Source organism: Xiphias gladius, chromosome 4 (assembly GCF_016859285.1).
Source record: "Xiphias gladius isolate SHS-SW01 ecotype Sanya breed wild chromosome 4, ASM1685928v1, whole genome shotgun sequence".
Classification (NCBI taxonomy): Eukaryota; Metazoa; Chordata; class Actinopteri; order Istiophoriformes; family Xiphiidae; genus Xiphias; species Xiphias gladius.
Genome location: NC_053403.1, coordinates 11052567 through 11073764, shown reverse-complemented (window position 1 = coordinate 11073764; position 21198 = coordinate 11052567). Strand labels below are relative to the sequence as shown.

Here is a 21198-nt window from a genome sequence, read left to right as displayed (position 1 = left end):
CTGGATCCATTTTACACCTGCTATGAATGTGTTTAAATAACCCCTACATTATAGTTTGTTATTACTTTTTCTCAGAAGCGTTTCAGCTCACAAGGTTGTTTTTTTTACCTTGGCGCCTGGTTCCAAAACATACAAGGACTAAGAAGAACCCTGAAAATCACAAACCTGGAACTTTTGGGCTATAGACAGAAAAACCTTGATTTCCTTAAAACTTTATTTGCATAAATGCTCTGCCCCTTTGCTTTGATATTTATTTACAGTGCTCTATTTCATCATGACATGACAAAGTAATGTTTAACTGGTCCATATTTTGGTCCTCTAATATACGTCAGCCTCCTTTAATGAAATATCACCAGGAAAGAATTTTTTATTTCTGTCAAGGTTTATCAAAAGATAAAATTTAAGCCGCGCAAAGTCTGATTAAAATAACCATGAATCCCTTCATTTGGGATTCATTGTGTAATTATTGGCTGTCAGAATGAGATTTGACCTCCTGCTTTGTTTGCTGTGTTATGGCGACCTGGCAATTTAACACACAGTGGTTATCGATTTGGCTGCTTCTCTAATTTGTTTATCCTTTTTTTTAACCTTTCCACTGCTCTAACTGTGTCCAATGAGCCCAGGTTAGATGTCTGAGAGTCAGAGAGATGGGAGAGGCAAGCAGAGAGGGAGAGGCAAGAGCCAAATAGTCCCCAGTGTCGCATAGCAGACATGAGGAGGATTCATGTGTAAGAGGTGAGTATGTATCATCGTAGAATTTGGGTTTCTTTTAGCCCTTTTTGTTTAAACCATTGTCGTAATGTGTCTCATTTCCACAGTGATTTGATTTACTGAAGAGTCTCAGGTGTATTTGAGAAACTGGCTACAAATAGACTGGTCGTATGTCATGCTGGTAGTGTGCAGACTATCAGCTAAACGAACGATAAATCTTCAGAGAGGGACGTACAGTTAGTTTACGGTTTTTCTCTAGATATCAGCTGTAACCAGTGAAAGCTTTTCAATGTAAGACAAAGGTGAAGTAGGAAGACTACATTTTTATAGTGATGTGGGAGAGGACAAGGGAAATTTTTTTGGGGACTATATTTCCGTCCATCTTCCTCTTTCTCTCTCTCCCCAGCCTTACCCCCCTTCTACAAATTAGTGAAGATGTATTACAGGAAGAACCTGAGCGAGGTTGGGAGGAGTGTTTTGGATGGTTTTTTTTTTCCATTCTGGAGCTTGGTGGGCGGAAGCTCAAGGCAAATAGGGCAAAGGGACTGAAAGTATAGTGGACCCTTCAAGTTGCCTGACAGACTTTATTGGTAAAAAGGAAAGACAGAGAGATAGTGGAGAAAGTAAAGAGGGAGGGAGAGCAGTACTCGTCTCCACTCCCCCTCTCAGCAAATGGGATAGCAAGTCAAGAATATGTTGCTTATCAGTGCTGCGCTGCTGTGATGTTGCTCAGGCAGAGCCCAGCACAGAACAGGAAGCCTTGTGGACCAGTACTCAGACCCCGAATCAGCCCAGCCTTCTCAGAACTGGAGACCCTCTCCCCGCCACGTCTCTCACCTCCGCCGCGTGCCCCCCTCAGTGACATGTACCCCGAAGAGAGCCGGGGTTCCGGAGGGGTAGCCACTGTGGACTTCCTGGAAGGGACGTATGACTTTGCTGCCCCCACCCCTGCCCCGACTCCTCTCTACAACCACTCCACCACTGGCTACTACTCTGCTCCTCTAGACGCCCATGGACCACCCTCTGATGGCAGTCTTCAGTCCCTGGGCAGTGGGCCGACCAGTCCTCTTGTGTTTGTGCCCTCCAGCCCCCGACTCAGCCCCTTTATGCACCCGCCTGGCCACCACTATCTGGAAACCACCTCAACACCCATCTACAGGTGAGAAAATACAGTTTTCTGTATAACCAGAGTGTGAAAAGTGTCGGTTGTGGGCTTGGACAAAAAGTTCATTTTTTATCGACTGAGTCATTCCTCTGATTTTTTTTTAGAATCATTAGGTGAAGTTGGTGTATTTTTGGCCATTCCTTCTAAATTTAGCATTTTATCTAATGGGACGTAAGTAATTTGTGAACCGTGCCACCTCCAGTGCTTGAATCTGATTGTTTGGTCGGTTTTGTTTGTGCTGTAGTTTGGTATTTATATAGCTGGTTTGAGCAGTGCAATCAAAATATCAGACTCTTAAAACAGCACCGTTAGCTTTTGCTATCATGTATTTTCAATACAATTTTAATAATCCGTTAAGAAAATAAGTGTTTAGTTTATGTTTAATAATTGGTTCAAATATTTCCTAAGTTGATTTACTCTACTTTGTGTGTCCTATTGAGTGGCAATATGACAAAATATTGTTGCACAACTAGATTTCATATCTTTAACTCATGAATTATGGCATTGGCACTATGTTCAGTCCTCAAAATGCATGTTATAAGCAAAACATAATTATATAACTGCATTGTTTTTTTAATCTCTTGCTTTATACAAAACATTGCCATTATCTCTATAGAAAGGATCAAGCTTTGCCCTGGTTTTTAATTCCAGAGATTAAGGACTTTGTCAAGGACCTTGAGAAAGGAACAATACGTAAGAACAACAGAAGTACAGATTGTATCCTGGCTCAGGTGGAAAATAGCACTCTGCTTTTTTTCTCAGCCACTGTCAAATTAAAGTCAGTGTCGTAAATGTCAGAATTGATCTGTACTTAAGTAGTTGGCTCAACCTTTTTCTGATAAATAACATCTATAGATCATTTTTGGACAAAATGTTTAACTATATTTTGTGCAAGAAAACTATTTTCTCTATTGTTTCATCACTATCACAATTTATACTCATTTTATTTACAAAAGTATCAGGTAATATGTGGTATCTTTTAACTGGGCTGAAATCCATGCCTTGTTATAGGTCCAGTCAGCAGCCACTGTCCAGAGTGGACCATTGTGGCACCAGTGATGAGTCATACAGTGTGGGGGAGTCAGGTGCTGGAGTCGGGGCCGGGGGTTTTGAGATGGCTAAAGAGACACGTTTCTGTGCGGTGTGCAGTGACTATGCCTCTGGGTACCACTACGGGGTGTGGTCCTGTGAGGGCTGCAAGGCCTTCTTCAAGAGGAGCATCCAGGGTAGGTAGAGTGTAAGCTTCTGCCAGATGTGACCAGTGGATGTAAATCTAATGTGTCGCCTGTTTGTTAAGGATCATGTCTTATTTTGTCGTAGTTTAGTGTTCAAATTTCATATAAAAATGATCTGAAGTTTCTAAAGCTCTATTGATTAATTACAGTTAATTAGCCTAAGAAATTCTCACGATTAAATTATGTCTTTTACTGTATGTCTGAAAGAAAATTAACCATATCAAAACACAAAAATGTAGTCAAGTCAATTTTATTTATATAGCCCAGTATCCCAAATCACGCTTTACAATCTGTATAGCAAACCCTCTAAGTACAATAGTGAACTTCATAAATTTGTCTTATCATACTTAATGACATGGAGCACTGTGCTCCATAAAAAATTAGTCTGACTGTCGACAAAAGAAAATTTAGTGTGGTTTAATTTGGTACATCTTGGAATCTAAAGAACATCCATAAGAGAGAAAATGAAAGTTTGGATATTACAGGATGATGATTTAGTGTACCAGCTGTTTAGTAGGCTCATGGTACCGAAGGGAACTGGCTGTAACCTCAACAGAGAAATAAGCAGTTAAAGTTGACCTTGGTCTCTGTCATATAAAAGGAGAGAAAGAGGAAAAATACAATTCATAAATTGTGATGTTGTGAAACAGAGATCTTAAATAAAGGGAGAAGAATTTATGTTTCAAGAAGTTAGTTTTTACTGCTATTATTTTAACAACCTCCACGTACCACTGCCTCTGTCTACAAATCTAAGCTGCGTCTGCTGTCGGTGGCTTAGTCACGTTTGTGATATGCTGCTTCGGCACATTGATGCAAAGTCTGGCAATGAAAGTCTGGTCGTAAAGAAATCAATAGTCTCCATGGCAATGACAAAGCCAAGATGCCATGTTTTAATTTTCTCCATCTTGGATCCGATTAAAATGGGAATAGAGTGTTCCTGGCTACTAAATAACCTAAATCTGAACTGAACACTGGAGTGGGGGGCTCGGAGTAATAGATTTTCTTCCATTTCAGGTCACAATGACTATATGTGCCCGGCAACCAATCAGTGTACTATTGACAGGAATCGGAGGAAGAGCTGCCAGGCTTGCCGTCTTAGGAAGTGTTATGAAGTGGGCATGATGAAAGGAGGTGGGTAGAAACACCAGCAGAAAGAAGATTTGTCATCTTTGCAAGACAAATGGGCTTGCAAATGTCTTCTTGAAATTTGCTGTCAGTCAGTAAATTTGGTTGGGTTATTATTTGCTATCCTACTGTTTTTACTTGTTTCCTTTTTGGTTAAATTGTTTGATAAGTCCTCTATGATTTATTTTTCTTTTGTACAGTTTTATGTTTTCTGTGTGTTTTTTATTTCAGCAAAATAAACGGATTTGATTGTCCTCTTTTTAATAAAATGTATCAATCATAGCTTGCTGCAGAGAGGATTGCCGCAAATATGAGAGTTCTGGTGGATGAAGATAAGCTTGAGACTAAGTTTAACATGACCCTGAAATTATTTCCTCTTAAGGAGTACAACCACTGATTAGCACACACCCACATTTTTGTTTTCATAGTTCTTGAATCACACAGGCATCCATATAATCAGCAGTGTTGGATTTTATGGCAAGAACAGGATATGAAGTTATGCTTATGTGGTTTTGAGTGAAAAGCCTGAAGAATGCACGTTATTGAGTTCGTGTGCGATTGTGTGCGTGGGTACTGTGTGTGTGGGTACTGTTTGCGTGGCTTTTTCCGTGTGTCTGCATATTATGTAGCATTAAACACTTGCTGTGTCCTCAAGGTGTGCGTAAGGACCGCGGACGCGTCTTGCGGCGCGACAAACGACGAACTGGCACTAGTGACAGAGATAAGGCCTCCAAGGACCTGGAGCGCAGAACAGTGCTCCTTCAGGATGGGAGGAAGCACAGCAGCAGCAGCACTGGAGGAGGAGGAGGAGGAGGAGGAGGAGGAGGAAAATCATCGGTCACTGGCATGCTGCCTGACCAGGTGCTGATTCTTGGGGGGGTGAGGAGGAAATTTGGATCTGAAAGTGGCCCTAGACACAAGAGTGGCCCTCTGGGGATCATGACAATGGGCAGCCTGGCTATTAGTTGTTGAGAAAGGCTTTTAGACTGACTGACATTGTGACTGTTTGTCTGCCGCTTCCCCAGGTGCTCCTCCTGCTCCAGGACGCCGAGCCCCCAATACTGTGCTCCCGTCAGAAGCTGAGCCGGCCCTACACCGAGGTCACCATAATGACCCTGCTCACCAGCATGGCTGACAAAGAGCTGGTCCACATGATTGCCTGGGCCAAGAAGCTTCCAGGTACTGCTCAAAGTGGCAATGTAGCCACACCACCAGTAAATATTCTTAATCCTTTCTCAGCAGTAATAAACCATCCTAAATTACTCTCTAACACAGTTTATTTTGCTGCAGTGGTTAGCCATTTTTTAAGATATATTTTTTTTTAAAGATTTTAACGAAATTGCGTTAGAATCAGGTAAAATTATCTCCACCCACTGCAGGGTGGGTTTGCTGAGCGTTTTGCAAAATTACCATAATAGACGGTAGCTACAAGTTGTGGATAAAGTGACTGATCAGTGACAGTTACTTTACCAGACGCACTATCTGGCCTGAACTGTGTTTTGGAACATAAACCTGCTACTAACTGGAATTGCTAAGACTGTCTTGAGACTTACTTTGGAGTATACCAGAAGTCTGGTGATGTCCATGGGGCCATTAACAGCAAACATATCCTGGTCCTAATGTGGTCTGTCGGGAATTATTACAATGCACCTTCCGTCATTGTCCAAAATGATCATCCTTTGCACACCGTGTTTTTACATACATAAGCAAACGAACTGACAGAAGCGATGTCGTGACCGCAAAGTCAAACCATCGGGTAAAAAATGTGTTTTTCTCTGACTTCTGTGTGGCAGCCTTGTTATAATATAGTCTTGTCTATTTTCTCAGCACTACGGCTGTGTCAAAGACAGAAAAAGATCACATTACCAATAAAACAGTGTCTTTTTTTTCAATCTCAGAGTTACTATGATAACAGAAAAAAAATCAAATTTTTATACGTTTTTAATTAAACCCATAAACAAAAAGGCCTTTTTGTTCCATTACCTGATACATTGCTGTCTGTTGTCATTGACAAGGTGCAAGATTAATAAAAAAAAATTTAGATAAAAAAAATAATGATACAGTTACTGAAAACATGAAATGAAGATAGTTAATCAATAAATGCCTTCAGGAAATGTTAGAGAGGATGCTTAAGATTATCAACATATTGGATCATAGGACCCCAAATGGAATAAAAGTGAGTGCAAACTTTAATTTCTCAAGGTTCATAAACATCATCAGTTCTTGAAGCCAGATTGATGGCTTGAAACCAATGCCACAATATTCGGTGGTTGTGGCTGATCGTTGGTCGGAATCCAGAAGATAGCCGTCCAAACATTTGGCCCTCAGGCAAGCTTGTGCCCGTGGCCCCGGAGAGACATTCATGAATACTTGCTCAGTAAGTAGATTCTAGAGGGCAGGTGCAAAACATGTGAGTCAGGTCTGCCGGAGCACCATGACATTTATCGCATGTCTTGTCTAAAGTAAGAGATACACCGATCAGCGGTGTACAGTGTGTGTGTGTGTGTGTGTGTGTGTGTGTATATATATATATATATATATATATACATATGGCTGATCGGTGTATTCTCAAAAGCTTGGAAACGGTGTCTTTCTCAAACATTCAAATGTACAGCACATGCATTGTTTGACAAAGGCGGCAGCCCTCGGTTGTTGTCTGTTTGACTGCTTAGGCAACAGCAAGGTGATGGGAGACCTTCTTGGGCGCCTACACGCACGCGCGCGCACACACACACACACACACACACATGCGCAGACGGAGCCATTACATTGATGGTAATTACAGTCATCACCTTTGAGAGGATTGTTTGGCCAATCTGCTGGCACCCCATAGAGCATAATTGCAGTATAAGACACATCACCCTTTTGCATGCACGAACACACACACACACGCACAAACACACACACACATACAAACACCCCGAAAGGCTCTCTAAGTAAGTAAATCCTGATTTTGAGGTATTATAACCTTGTGTGTCACTAAAAGCCCAAAGGCACACCGTTTTAATTGCGAGGGGTCCCAAACAGGATACATAGGGGGACAATGGGAGTTAATTGGCTGTAATAACGCATGAGTTAAGACAGCTGAGTGCCAGCGATAAGGCTTCTTGTGAAAGCAGAGAGATTGCAGATGGTGCCGTCAAAGTAGCAGTTCCCTGCTAGAAAACAAGGGCTTGCATGTTTTTATTTTTATGAGTGGGATGAAGGTGCATAGAAAACGTTAAACTCTGTGAGTGTTAACATTCCACGCCATGTAATAAAACAGCACTTATACCAGATATTTTTCTGTGTTTGGGTTTGATCTGGATGCAAAATAGTTGCTAAGATCAGGCTAAAACACATATTGTCCAGTGTTTATCAATAACAGTTTTCAGTGAGAATTATTTGGAGATGACTTGAGAGCTAGTTAGTCAAAGAGCTGACAAAAGTGTTAAATGTACTCTGACTAGGTGTGGATCACCTTGCTCCTCTAGCTTGGTCCTTTGACAAAATGCTCTTTATTGTGCACTTTGTGTGTGTGTGTGTTTTTCTAGGTTTCCAGCAGCTGTCCCTCCATGACCAGGTGCAGCTGCTGGAGAGCTCGTGGTTGGAGGTGCTGATGATTGGGCTCATCTGGAGGTCCATCCACTGCCCTGGCAAACTCATTTTCGCACAGGACCTTGTACTGGACAGGTGGCGAGGAACACTTGCCTTACTTTTCTGTGACATGCACCTCTCTTTACTTTTTCATATCTCTGTCCCCACTTTTCCTGCCTATTTCTCCGTCCTCCTCTGACTCTCACACGGATCTTAAGAGTGATACATCAGCATTGTAGATTTTCCATTTCACACCTTGCCAGCCATTGTGCCATCCCAACACATCCTTCATAGAGTGAAAGACTAATCACGTTCCCCATGGAGAGGAGAGCAGCCTCTCTCTAACTTGAAATGCGCCCTCATCATTACAGTGCTGAGCTGGCAACCAGGACAGAGATTTAATCAAAGCCTTAATGCAAGGAATGATAGAAAAGGGGAAAAGGACGGAGGGACAGATGACGGGGAAGGAGGTGAAGGAGAGAGAGAGAGAAATAGAGATGCAGGGGGACATGAGACATACGGGAGTTCTTTTCTGCCTTGCAAGCACAGCCTGTTCCTCCACCCCCCCGTTTTCAAAGTAAACAAGCTGGCCAAACCACAGTATCTACTGCAGAGAGAAAAGAGGCAGAGACAGAGAGGGATGTAGGAGACATGCAGACAGACAGAGCTTTTACCGTCTGATGTACCTGATGGTCCCATTGGATTCAAAATTGTATTACAGAGTATTATCTTTAAAACCTAGTCCCCATATGAGTGTCCTCACCAATTGGACATGATGACTAAAACGCTGTGGGTCAGGGTTGACAAATTCCCTTGGCTCTTTGCTGTCCAAGTTTATCTTGCACTCCAACCACTGGATATTATCCATCTTTCCATCACTTTTCAACAGTGCCGACAAATGGAGCACTGCAGTGATTCAGTCCATTAGTTGTTTATGTGGCCACTCTCTGGATAGTTTCATGGTCACAGATTAATTCAGGTTGTTTTTACCTCTGAGATGAGGAGGAAAGGGGAGAATATTAAAATCCCATTTATTCCCGCGTGACTTCGAGAATTTTAAGCACCCAAGAAGTCCTCATGTGTTTCTTTCATTCCGCCCTCTAGGAACGAAGGCGACTGTGTCGAGGGCATGGCTGAGATCTTTGACATGCTGCTGGCCACCACTTCCCGCTTCCGCATGCTCAAACTCAAACCGGAGGAGTTTGTCTGTCTTAAAGCTATCGTCTTGCTCAACTCTGGTGAGGCAACATGTGTGAGTGTGCCACACATCGTCCGCATCTGTTTACAGTTTTAGTCCCTTCCTTGTGAAACATCTTCAGAGAAAGTGAGAGTGAACTGGTGCCTGGAGACACTTGACAGTGTGTGTCGAAGACCCTTCTCCAATAAAAATACCCCCTCTCTAGTTTACTTTATTTAATTCCACGCAGTTTTGTCTTGCATGCAGATCAGTTTTGTTGCAGGTTTCCGTTTCTGTTCCAGAGTGTAAATATTGAACAGTGTCAAACTGCAACCACGGAGGAAAAGCTCTGAGCACTGCTCTGGCACATTAGGCGAACAGCGTGTTCTGGAAAGGCCTGAACTGTCAATATGCCCAATAACTGTTTCCATGACAACATGACACAGGTCAGGGGGCTGTTCTTTTTTTCCTGGAGATTGAGATATTCTATATGAAAAGCTGAGCAGACTTGAAATACCAGTGTGATGACGCTACTGGCACAGCTGCTGGAGCTGGATGAACCTTTGATTACTGTGTGGGCATTATTGAAATATTGCAGTACTGTGCGAGTCTGATCTTTTATCACCCAAACCTTGGCGTTGTTGGTATTTGTTGGTTTTTAACATGTACTTTAACATGTACTTTGGCACATGAGCATATCTGCATTGGTTGTGCTACCCGCCCGCTGAAGTCCCTGTTTAAGAAAAGAAAGGGGCATTGGCTTGAAAAGCTGCGGTAAGCTTATGTTCTTCCTCTATTAGGTTCTTTCTCCCACTGCACCGGTACAATGGAGCCCCTACACGACAGCCCGGCAGTACAGGACATGCTGGATACTATCACGGACACTCTCATACATCATATCAGCCAATCGGGATGCTCAGTTCAGCAGCAGTCGAGACGGCAGGCCCAGCTGCTCCTCCTGCTCTCCCACATCAGGCACATGAGGTGAAATTCAAATCCAAAAGGTTTCTTTTACCATATTAAGAGTCTTTTGATTCAGACACGTCCATCTGAAGGTGGTTGGAGCTTAAAACGTAAATGCTTCAAAAGGGTGAAGGCTCCTTTTTAGAACCATAATTGATAGGCTATTTTTTGAGTAAGCTGATCTTAGTATGGATCATCAATAACAAGCAGGGGGATACTTTGCCTCATCTCCAAGTTGTTTCAATCTGCTGATGGCTTGTAGAGTAAATCACAGTAGAAGCGACAAAATAACTACAAAATTAAAAAAAAAAAAAAAAAGTTAACAGGTGCTCAAAAGATAAGTCTGGTGGTATTCTGTATTTTCTTATTGTCTAGAAAAAAATCCCAGGCAAAGACCAAAACCAACATGAAATACGTGTGATATAGCTTATCGCCCTGCACCGTTGAGCTTTGTTGTTATCCAAAAAAACCATTAAAAAAACACATTGAACAGCCACATAGTTGCAGTGGGCGATGTGTTTCTTCATCTCAGCGAGCACTCTAGCTTATTTTGAGTAAGTCCCACATACTGTGCACTGTCCCGCATGGGCTCGTACGAGGACGCACATGCACGAAGGGTGTCAGACTGTTTCACCGCTCCACAGGTGGCGGTAATGCATCGCGAAACACCGCAACGCGCCAGCAAACACCGCAAGCTAGCAAGCAGTGGATGCAAGCAATTTGCAACATTTTTCTTTGCAAATGTTTTATGTGGACACGGTGGTTGCAAACGATATTAGTCCGCATCTGAAAATGACAAATGCAGCATTTACTCCAGTTTGAGTAATATTTGCTAAAAACGGCTGTTTTATGAAATTATTTGGTCTTTTTTTAAAATACAAACTATACATTTGTGACTGTTTTTGAAGATATATTTAGATATATTTAGATAAGTATTTAGAGATGGACTTGGTTTTGGTCTTTTCATGGGATTGGTTGACAGTAAGAAAAATACAGAGTAACACCAGCCGTATCCTTTAATTGAAGCTACCTGGGGAGATAAATCTCCAGTAAGAGTATCCTACTAATAAAGCTCTGTCTTTCTTTCTTTCTTTCTGTCCTTTGATTTCCTCGACAACCGCTCATCCGATCGACTTCAAACTCCATGTGTGTATTACTGAGGACCCAAGGAAGTGCACTGTGAAGGTTTTGGGTGGGCGGTTCTCGAGGAACACAAAAAGAGAAATTTTAAAGGACCTTCGGCTAGAGCAGGGGCAACTCATCCGTGTCAGCCGACGTTATCAATTGCACAACAGCGCGTTACAAAGATGGCTGCGCCCGGTCAAAGAATGGATTCCCCGGGGAAACAAGCTGCAGCTACAGAACCTCGCACAGGATCATCTCAAGTGTGAGAGCATTTTAGACAGAGCTCTGCAAATTGGACATGGCTTATCAAAGCAGTTCAACTGCTGTGCACGGTCACTTGAAGCGAAAGCGTCCGGAGCGCTTTGTTTAAGACGCAGGGACAGAAAGACGGCACCGTTTTGTTTACTTTTTATCCCCACCCAAGCATGATATATTAGGATTATTAACAGGCCGAACAAATAATTTATGCACCGCTGCTGTTATGGTAACGTGACGTTACTACTACGCGTCATCTAACGCTGTTATTCGGCTGCTGTATATTTTCTGTTTCCGTTAACAGACATGCACGAGTGAGAAAATGGCTTAAACTACTGTTACAGACTGGTGTTAGAGTCTGTAAATCATTTCAAATATTTTCCTCCCTGATGCAGAAATACATATGCCAGTGATTTTCTTAACTGCATACTACTCCACTGATGAAAGAAATCCATGCCATAACCATTTTACGTTATGAGTCAAGTTCTTCAGTAAAAATGCTGGTTCTCCAGTTCAGGGGAAGGGTTACAATGACACACAGTGATTAAAGTAATCTACACTCACTTACCAATTTCACACCTGCATAAAACTAATGCACTCTAATACAACTGGCCTGCCCTAAATCCTCCCTTAATGAGGATTATAATGTTCAGTTTTTATTTAATCTGTTTAAGAGGATGTTGATTTATTTTAATGGTCATCTTGGAGGCTGTAATTTGTGGTGCTGTTGAACTGTACCGGGTTATACTGAGAGGTGTTCCCAAATTTTTTTCTCCATTCTATTTATATGAATTAAGGTTGACAAAACATTGCAAAATATAACATCTTTCAAACAGATGCAATGAAAACTGAACATTATAATCCTCATGAAGGGAGGATTTATGGCAGGTCTGTTGTATTAGACTGCATTAGTTTTTATCTAGGTGTACCTAATGAATTGGCAAGTGAGTGTATGTGTCATAGCAATTGAATTCGTGGACCAGTATTTTCTGATCAGGTATCTGACAAATAAGGTTTATTATTAATTGATATCGTAACACAGCAGTGATCTGAAAAATCAGACGATGATAATTAGATGATTGAACAAAATATTGAAGTATTAATGAGCTGACAAGTACGTCTGAACTGGCACGGCACTAGTTGAATAAAAGACTGAACGGTAAGTAAATAAATAAGAATAAGCAGCTGAAGGGCAAAACCAGAAAAATGAAAGATAAATAAAATGAAATCAAAAGCTGCTGGCACAGACGAGAGCGTTCAGGAATCTGAAGCATCACTCATGATCAAGCCAACTCTGATTCCTCAACCCTCTTATGTTTACGCTCCCCGCAGCAACAAAGGCATGGAGCACCTCTACAGCATGAAGTGCAAGAACAAAGTGCCTCTGTACGACCTGCTGCTGGAGATGCTGGACGCGCACCGCCTCCACCACCCAGTGAGACCCGCGCAGTCCTGGCTCCAGGCTAACAGAGAGCCCTCCACCACCGCCACCAGCAGCAACAACGGCGGCAGCGGCGGCAGTAGCTCCGCTTCGGCCGGCTCCACTTCAGGACCCCAAGGCAGCCACGGGAGCCCGAGCAGGGCCCCGACGGGTCCTGGTGTCCTGCAGTATGGAGGGTCCCGCTCCAACTGCACGCACATGAGACAGAGCGCCACAAGCATATCTGAAGGTCATTTTTATGAATGATGCGTGTAGTACAGAGTGAAAGTGGTTTGGCAGCGAAAGATAGCGGTTGCATTTGAATTAATTTTATGGGATAATTATTTATAAATTAGGTGATTTTTTTTGTTGTTGTAAATGTTTAGGGAGAAATTATTCCTTTGCACTATTCCAATTCACTACAAGGTGAGCTTCAATGCAGTTAATCGTTCTACACTGCCTTTCATAATATCTGTGACTTTGACTCAGTCTCTAACAGCTTTACATCACAGCGTATTATTTCCAAAACGGTGTTGGGTCATATTGTGGCAATCTGTTACCTATGGTGATTTCAAACGAAGAGCAGCTAATTTTTCTTTTTATTCGCCTTGACCAAAGTGCACTTCCTCTTGGGGTTAAGGGACTATTGGGCATTATTTTTACTTTTACATATAAAGGAGGATTACACATTAAACTATTTTAAAACTAGTTAAAATGAATGTATAATTTATTTACACAAGTAAAGACTAATCGTCAGGTATTGTGTCTCATGCACACACAATTTTAAACTTAAAATATTTCGGAAAAACATTTTTAAATGATGAAACTATAAAATGAACATCGGCAGAGGATGTATCTGTTGAATTTTGGATACCTAAAAATTGCATGATCAAATCCCAGAGCACTGATTACATAATGAAGGAAGCCACACTTTACTGTTGGGTAACTTCACCTTATCCACAGCTTTCTGTGTACAGCAGGTTTGTTCTCTATGCTTACTTGCACCAAAGTTTTTTTTCTGAATTTGTTACATGTGTGTGTGTGTGTGTGTGTGTGTGTGTGTGTGTGTGTGTGTGTGTGTGTGCGTGTGTGCGTGTGTGTCTGACAGAGAGACTGCAAGAGAGAAATTGAAAGCATCCGAGGCAATGAGCTATGAGTGGTTCCAAACTCATTTGATGCATAGATCTTTGTCTTGATGCAGTTGCTTGACATTTCAACCATGTAAACACTACAACCAGTTACTATTCATCCACTAATTCAGTGATTACAATTTGAGTTTGGCTGGATTTACACACCTCCAAAAACCCAAATATCACGATGTGCTGTATGCACACATTCCAAGTAGTTTTTAATCTTGTTTAAATGGACCAAATTTGATCCAGTTGTAAAGAAGATATCTGATGTGGACATGCTCAGGTGTTTTCTTTATCACCGCTGTACACTGCCAAGTGTAAATGTGCTTCTTTGGTTTATAAAATATCTGAAAATAGTAAAAAAAAAAAAAAATTCCCCAGAGCCCAAGTGAAATAGCTTTTTCATTCTGACCAACAATCCAAACCCCACACGTATTTGATTCACTATCACAAACGACAAAGAAAAGCAGAAAATCCTCAATGTGTGTAAAGACATGAAGACCTCTGTTCCCCCCGAACAGTCGATGTGCGAACTCTGTTAGCCGAAAGCTAGCTACCGTGTCAGGGTGAATGCCTCCGTGTTTTCGTTCAGCTCAGCCTCTGACTGAACTCAGACCTCGCAAGAAACGCCGCTTATTTCTAGCGTTTCCCTACAGTCTGTCTCCTGAAGTTTTCTTCTTGTCTCTGTGTGTTCATGAAAGATTCATTGAGTCTCGGGATTGGCGCGAATTGTTCGCTACTTGACTAAGTAATTGTCCATCAATTTCCTGCTGATCCGCTGATTGATTAATTGAGTACCAAAATACCACCCAGCTGTTAAAAATAGTAACCTCTTCCTTTCTGAGGATATATGAAATGTGTCTTATTTACATTATTTCGTTAAATAAATGCAAATAATAATAATTTTAAAAATTGACAATCAAAAAGTCGCAAAAAATAATTTGTGAATTTTTACCACATGGTTTAGATCTAAATTTACAATTCAACACAGGACATGATTATTAAACCTAGCTCCCTATAAAGACAGGAAGACGCTGTTCCTAATTAAAGCCACTTTATCCTTGGTTGATGATATTGTGTAAGCATGTACTACTGCACCATTGATTTGTAATACGTCAAATCAGTGGAAAAACTCTGGACGCTGTTCTGTGTGGTCTTAGTGATGCGGTCCAGTTGAACACAGGCATCAAATATGTTTGGAAAATGGCCAACACTTGACTGACACGTAGATATTGCGAGCAAATAAAATTCTCGTTGCCAGGGTAGAAGCAAGAAACAAAGACACGCAGTTAACGGTGCAGTCTTAAGCTGTCCAGTCTGATCTGTGCCACTCACAGATGTGTTTGGAAAGCCTCCATACGGGATCAGAAATTTGGATTTAGCCACTTGAGCTGTTAATTGTAAATCCAGTCAAACCTGACCTGACTGCCATACGTTTACTGTGCATAAAAATAAAAGCATAAATTGGGAAAACATTGTTCACCACCATGTTTCTCTTAACTTGATATTCCAAAAGAATACACAGGAGTAAATATTTCATGTTTTATTATTTTCAAAGAGAGTATTCTTCATGAAGTCGGCATTAGCAAACTGTACATACATAAATAACCATTTTCATATTTCATCACTTTTTACAGATTCTGTTTTAACAACGCAGTGATTCTGATGTCTCATCATCATTGCGCAGTTATTACAAAGCACACTATTTATTTAATGTCACAGCCATCTACTAAAACACTACCAGTGATTGTTTGGCTTTCTCTAAAGCTGGGGACTTTCAAGTGCATGCTCAAACAGAAAGGTAAAAAAATAACTGCCAGTATTCAAAGGCATTTCAACAATATTATACAAATCAATTGCATTTTTTTTAAAAAGAGAGCTCATATCTTTTTTCATATTGGCTCCGGTTGATTAAATATTGAAATTAAAAACAGGAATACAAGGCTTGGCTTTTGGGGAGAGAAGTCGGCCATCTTGGCTGGACGGCTTCAGTGCAGTACCTCCGACAGTGCTCATGTCAGTGCTATAGGTTCAGATTTTAGCTTTAACATCTTACGAAGACTTCATTTCGAAATTCAAGCAGTTTTTTTTTTTTTTTCAAGCGTGTAAAGCAAAGAACACAAAGCTACGTCTCACCCTTCCTGCTGACTTTTGTTTCTGTGCCATTTCAGGCGTTTTGTGTGAGTAGTTCTTCAGTGTGTCTTTTGGAAAGAAACTCTTCACTTCTAAGACTGTGAATGATTGCTACTCAAACTGCACGTCTACTCTACAGTTTACCGTTACAATATCCCACACTGGTGGTGCTTTAGCTTCTTCAATACTAACAATCTATTAATGGATTGAACACTAAATAAATAGTAGCAGCACTGGATATCATGGACAAATAGCACGGTCGACTTTGGCTCCCAACAAAGAGTATATAAATAGTGCTTTGTTTTTCATTGATTTCACAGGTTTCTTCAGAAACCTTAAAAATAATATACACATTTAAGTTAAAACAACACGAAACATTTGGATGGGGGGGGGTTCCAGATGAAGGTCCATTTAGTCTGGAGAGTCAGGGTTTTAAAGGGTTGAGGTGATTCCTCAGGAGAGTGGGTGTGCAACGTTACTGGGATAAGTCTCATATCACCTCTGAATCACTTCATAATGCATGTGGCTCCCCAGCAGGGGAAGAGTTTGTAGCTTTAGGGCACGGGGTGAAGAAGAAACATTCACAGGGGTCAGTGGAGTCCTTGGCAAAGCGGTAGGTAGATATTCAGCTGCTCCTCATATGGGCGGAGGTCCGTTGGTGTAGCGCAGCATGGGATGGAAGGAGCGGGCGAAGTTGTTGGCGTGGTGGCAGCTGTAGTCCTCCTCGGTCATAGGCACCAGGCAGGCCAGACCGATGAGGAACAGGAGGAGTAGCTGGACGGGGAGCGCGGCCCTGAGGACCCGCACCAGGAAGGACGGGCCCCTTGAGGAGCAGGCGGTCGACGAGGAGACGCCATCCGGAAGGTCAGAACGGGAAGAAACGCAGCCAGCGGCGCCTGGTGATCTGCTCCGGCTGCAGGAAGACATACAAGTTAAAATGCAGAGAACAGACGTGGGGTCATTAGTATTTGCAAATCACTGCTGTGTTACGAAAACTGCTTGATAATTTAGATTTTTTTTTGCTAAAATTGGAGGTTTGGAAGTTCATCTGTATAGTGAAAAATGCTCCAGCCTCTGTTTTTTTTGTTTTTTTTTCCTGATTGTCACACTTTCCTAACTTGAGCTGAAAGGATTAGTCCAAGTGATTATTCAACTGACAGAGAAATTAATCATGAACTATTTTTTTTAAAGTAATTTTCAAGCAAAAACTTCTCAAACATTCTCTGGTTTAAGTTTCTGAAAACTGCTTTTTTGTTTTATATAAATGGAAATTAAATACATTTTGGTTTTTAAACAGAGATGGGCATTTTTCACTATGTTCAGACATTTTATAGACCGAACGATTAATTGAGCACTGATAAGTAATTGATAAGGAAAATAATCCATAGTTGAAATAATTCTGACAATTCTGACATTTTAAGTAGGTTAAAACAAATAGGTTGTTTGCAAATACTATTTTACCCATGTCTTACAAAAGAAGGAAGGCAAAAATGAAGCGAATGGACCCAGATCCAGCAGGTAGATAGACCAAGAAAGTTGAACACAGAGACACACATGAACAGTAGACCTACATACACACAAAACGGGCACAAACACACTTAAAAAAAAAAAGATTCAACCACAAGCATTTGTAAGTAGCCAGCTGTGTCTTGCTGGGGGGAAATGCTCTGGATTTAGAGCTGAGTGTGTGAGAGTTCAATGCCACGTCTCATTCCAAACAGAAGCAGGAGAAAAGCCAAACGCCTCTCTGGAGATTTCCACTGTCAGAGCCAAGACACGAGGGGAGGAACTGCATGTTCCTACTGCGACTCCTCCTCATGGGAGCTAAAGGAGGGTCAGACACTCCGACGCCCCTCCAGCCGCTCACTCGGCAGCCAATTTCATTTGGTCCTCCTATGTCCTAAAAAACAGCTGCTGTGAACATGCATGAGCAACATGTGCACATCATGTGTGTGTGTGCGTGTTTATGTATGTGGATCATGTTTATGTTTAAGGCCAGGCAATCTCTCCTGCTTTGCTGGATTTCAATTTCTGCAGCCCAATAGAATCTGATAAAGAGTCACTGCTTCTCATATGTTGGATGCTATCAGGGGAAAACAAACGCATTATTTCTACTACAAACACTCATGGCAAGACTAGTTTAGGCTGAGTCTTGAACCAGGCCGGTGTATTATTATTGGCATTTAATGAAAATCATGGAAAGTTGCATCAGAAATGACAGAGTCAGAGGTGGGTGAGTTTAGAGGTCTGGAAAGGAAACAAAGGAAAGAAAGTGGGAGTTAAGGTAGAGGGAAAAGCCGCAGGAGTGTATACATCATATCCTGTTTTAAAACTTCGAAGAGAATGAAAGAGGAAGGAAACATGAGAAAGAAAAACAGAGCTGAAGGAACCAGGGCTGATTTGGGGGGGGGGGTCACTGGGATTCAGATAATGACATCTAGTGGGCGAGGAGGGTGCTACAGAGTCACTCTGAGAAAGGAGAAGCAAAAAGGATGACAAGGCGACATTTCAAAATGCCATTCGAAAAGCAGCAAGGCAAAGAGAAGCAGTGAAATAAAACATTTAAAAGAGAAAGGGAGCGGCCTGATGTAGGCGATTCCCCACTCGTTTAAGAGCTGGTAACATGGCCTCTAGAGTAAGGGAGGATCATGGAACGCAGGGTCAAAGCCTTAAAAATAATCACTTACAAAGTCCAATGAGTAAAACTACATGGCTGATTGTGATTAATTGATTTTCTCACGAGTTGTATTAATAAAAATCAAGTTTTTTAGTCGGGCGTAGCTCTGGTTCCATCATCATCCCATGTTTCTAGAGTCCAGGAGAGAGGTACCTGTGGCGCGGGCCGCTCTCAGGGTGTCCCGGGTGGGCCTGACTACTTTTGCCTCTGGGCTGTACGACGCAATGAGCAGGGAGGGGTAAAAGAAAGAAAAGAATGTTTCAGTCAAGGGCAAATAAAGACCAAGCCTCAGATGAGAGAAAAATCAAAACATAAAGAGAGCCATAACATCACTAGAGAAAGAATCATCAACAACCAAAGAGCAGCAACATAATTAATGACGGTGATTGACTTACAGAACCAAGAAATCTGGCTTCTCAAGACTAAATCCTGAAAAGTCACGTTAAAAGAAACTGACAAAATTATAAATGTTTAACTGTTATTTACAATAAAACTGTCTTTTCATGCATGTTTTCTACAATATATCAATGAATCCATTACAGAACAGCTTTATCATTTGAAATGAAAAGCCAGGTTTTCTTGTACATTTTTAGCAGATCAACATGGTGTAGCAAAAAACATCTCAAGAAATGGAGGGGTGGGTGGGTGGGGGAGGGGGGCAGCAACAAATCTTGGCGTGTACATGTTAGCAGAGCTGTTGCAAAAGGGAAAAACATTTACGTTAACCATAAAAATAAAGGGGGTAGAGTGGGAATATCTATGAGACATCTATTTGGGAATGAGAAGGTAGGTTGCTGGTGATGTTAATTTGCTGTCCCTTATGGACCCCGGACCCCCCCCCCCCCCGGAGACATTATAGGGGATAACATTACCAATCGTTTGCGACTTTCGACGTTCATGTCTGACACAGGAGCAGCTGATCCGCAGATTTCTGATTTGCCAACAGGCAGCGGTAAGCAATCCTGAAAAATACATATAAACACTGAGTCACTATTTTTGATCCACATAAAACTGCTACTAACGGAGAGGAACATCTAGTTATTTCAACATAAACTGACTGCTCCTTCATTCACTCTGCATTCAGTATCGTCTGACCTGCTGTGTGTCCACGGCCTCCAGTCTCCTCTCCAGCCCCTCCAGGTCCGAGCTGACCTCCCTCAGCAGCAGCCTCAGCCTGTTCCAGATCACGTGCACCTTCTCCTGGGCCTCCAGACACTCGCTGCCCTGAGCCTGGATCTGCTCTGAGGTCTGCGACTGCAGCAGCGGGGCGTGAGGTTTAGTGTTGACCAGCAGCTGAGCCGAGAGCTCCTGAAGGGACGACACCTTTTGCTGCGAGTCCAGCAGCTCGCGCTTGATTTGCTACGGGACAATAAAGAGACAGGGGCGGCTCAGTCAGTGTGTGTGTAACCACTAAACAAATCGACACCAGCATTTGATACTTTTTTTTTCCCCAATCATATGATTGTCTGTGTTCTACGTGGATCATCATCACAGAAACCTTACGATCTTAACAAATTCCACTTTCCTCTTGAAACTCAGTAGTTCCCAAAATTGGCCGTTAGGCACCAAAGAGGTTTTAAGTGACAGCGATGAATAAAAAACAGAGGTGATGAAAAGCCCCACACCATAGGCAAATCTGCCGAGCACGAAGCTAGTAGTCAAAAGAAGTACCGTCAGTGTTTTGTGATGAGCACGTAATGTTTCACGATCCACTTTGGGAGCGATGGGCACCACCTCGTTCCTCCTGCGGTCAATGTTCTCCAACCACAGCAGCAGACCGTGGCTCATCTCATGGAACTCCTGAAAGGAAACGTGGTATAACTGGCACTGAGTATGTGTTTTTTTTTTCTAGACTAGACTATTTTTACTCTGCTATCGATCGCTTCCTTCCTATTTGTTAATTCCTTTTTGCAGAGGCAATGATCACACAGAAAAGTGTGGATACAATTTGATAGAACACATCTAAGTTAAACCTAGTACACATTTTTTATTTAGTCTATTTAGTATTAATTCTGGATTCATAAAGGGAAAATGTAGATGGGAAAGATGAAAGACTTTTATACCTCAAGACATGGCATGTATTTTAATTTTTGTATGCCACATTTTAAAATTTGCTTTGTTGCAAGATTCTAATGATTCTATATAAAGCATTCCTGACTTAAAAAAATTATGTCATTTATTTTATTTTTTTTGTTGCCTGTAAGCAGGCGTGAAATAAAAGCACGGCTCCAAAATAAAGACGTTTATTACTTTTCACACTTTCGCGGAGTTCGCGTGTTTTTTGTACCTGGCACTGCATCAGCGCCCTCTGCAGCTCCTCCCTCCAGTCCTCCAGTGAGGTACCGAGCCGATCCCAGCGCGAGTTCATCTCTTTCAGCCCGTCCCTCAACTCCCAGGCCTCCTCAGAGTCGGGCTCGGATTGGAGGAAGTCAGCGCTGCTCAGGTTGATGGACAGGACCTCTGACTTGTGGGCGTCCATCCCCTTTTGCAGCTCCTGAGAGCA

General features: G+C 42.0%; 2 protein-coding genes across 13 annotated transcripts in view; one reads left to right on the top strand and one right to left on the bottom strand.

Annotated features, from left to right (window-relative positions):
* Positions 1 to 624: 624 nt before the first annotated feature.
* Positions 625 to 14273, top strand: esr1 (estrogen receptor 1). 9 transcript variants are annotated; one of them, XM_040125953.1, is made up of 10 exons: positions 625 to 735; positions 1571 to 1870; positions 2888 to 3102; positions 4126 to 4242; positions 4892 to 5115; positions 5262 to 5415; positions 7770 to 7908; positions 8917 to 9050; positions 9790 to 9973; positions 12665 to 14273. In XM_040125953.1, the coding sequence occupies exons 1-10, from the start codon at positions 725 to 727 to the stop codon at positions 13017 to 13019; spliced, it is 1833 nt and encodes a 610-aa protein (XP_039981887.1). In that variant the 5' UTR covers positions 625 to 724; the 3' UTR covers positions 13020 to 14273. The 9 variants fall into 9 exon arrangements, with proteins under 9 accessions (XP_039981887.1, XP_039981886.1, XP_039981885.1 ...); XM_040125952.1 differs by having other exon boundaries at positions 1445 to 1870; positions 4892 to 5097; XM_040125951.1 differs by having other exon boundaries at positions 1445 to 1870.
* A 1146-nt stretch (positions 14274 to 15419) lies between these two features.
* The window catches only part of LOC120789302 (nesprin-1-like), a 78077-nt gene continuing 72298 nt past the window's right edge, over positions 15420 to 21198 (bottom strand). For all 4 annotated transcript variants that reach the window (XM_040125944.1, XM_040125945.1, XM_040125946.1 and 1 more), the window contains 6 exons: positions 20983 to 21189; positions 20367 to 20495; positions 19791 to 20054; positions 19568 to 19657; positions 18849 to 18907; positions 15420 to 16931 (listed from right to left, as the gene is read on the bottom strand). In XM_040125944.1, the coding sequence (XP_039981878.1) occupies positions 16655 to 16931; positions 18849 to 18907; positions 19568 to 19657; positions 19791 to 20054; positions 20367 to 20495; positions 20983 to 21189 (1026 nt within the window). In that variant the 3' untranslated portion in view covers positions 15420 to 16654. The remainder of the gene's footprint in view (positions 16932 to 18848; positions 18908 to 19567; positions 19658 to 19790; positions 20055 to 20366; positions 20496 to 20982; positions 21190 to 21198) is intronic.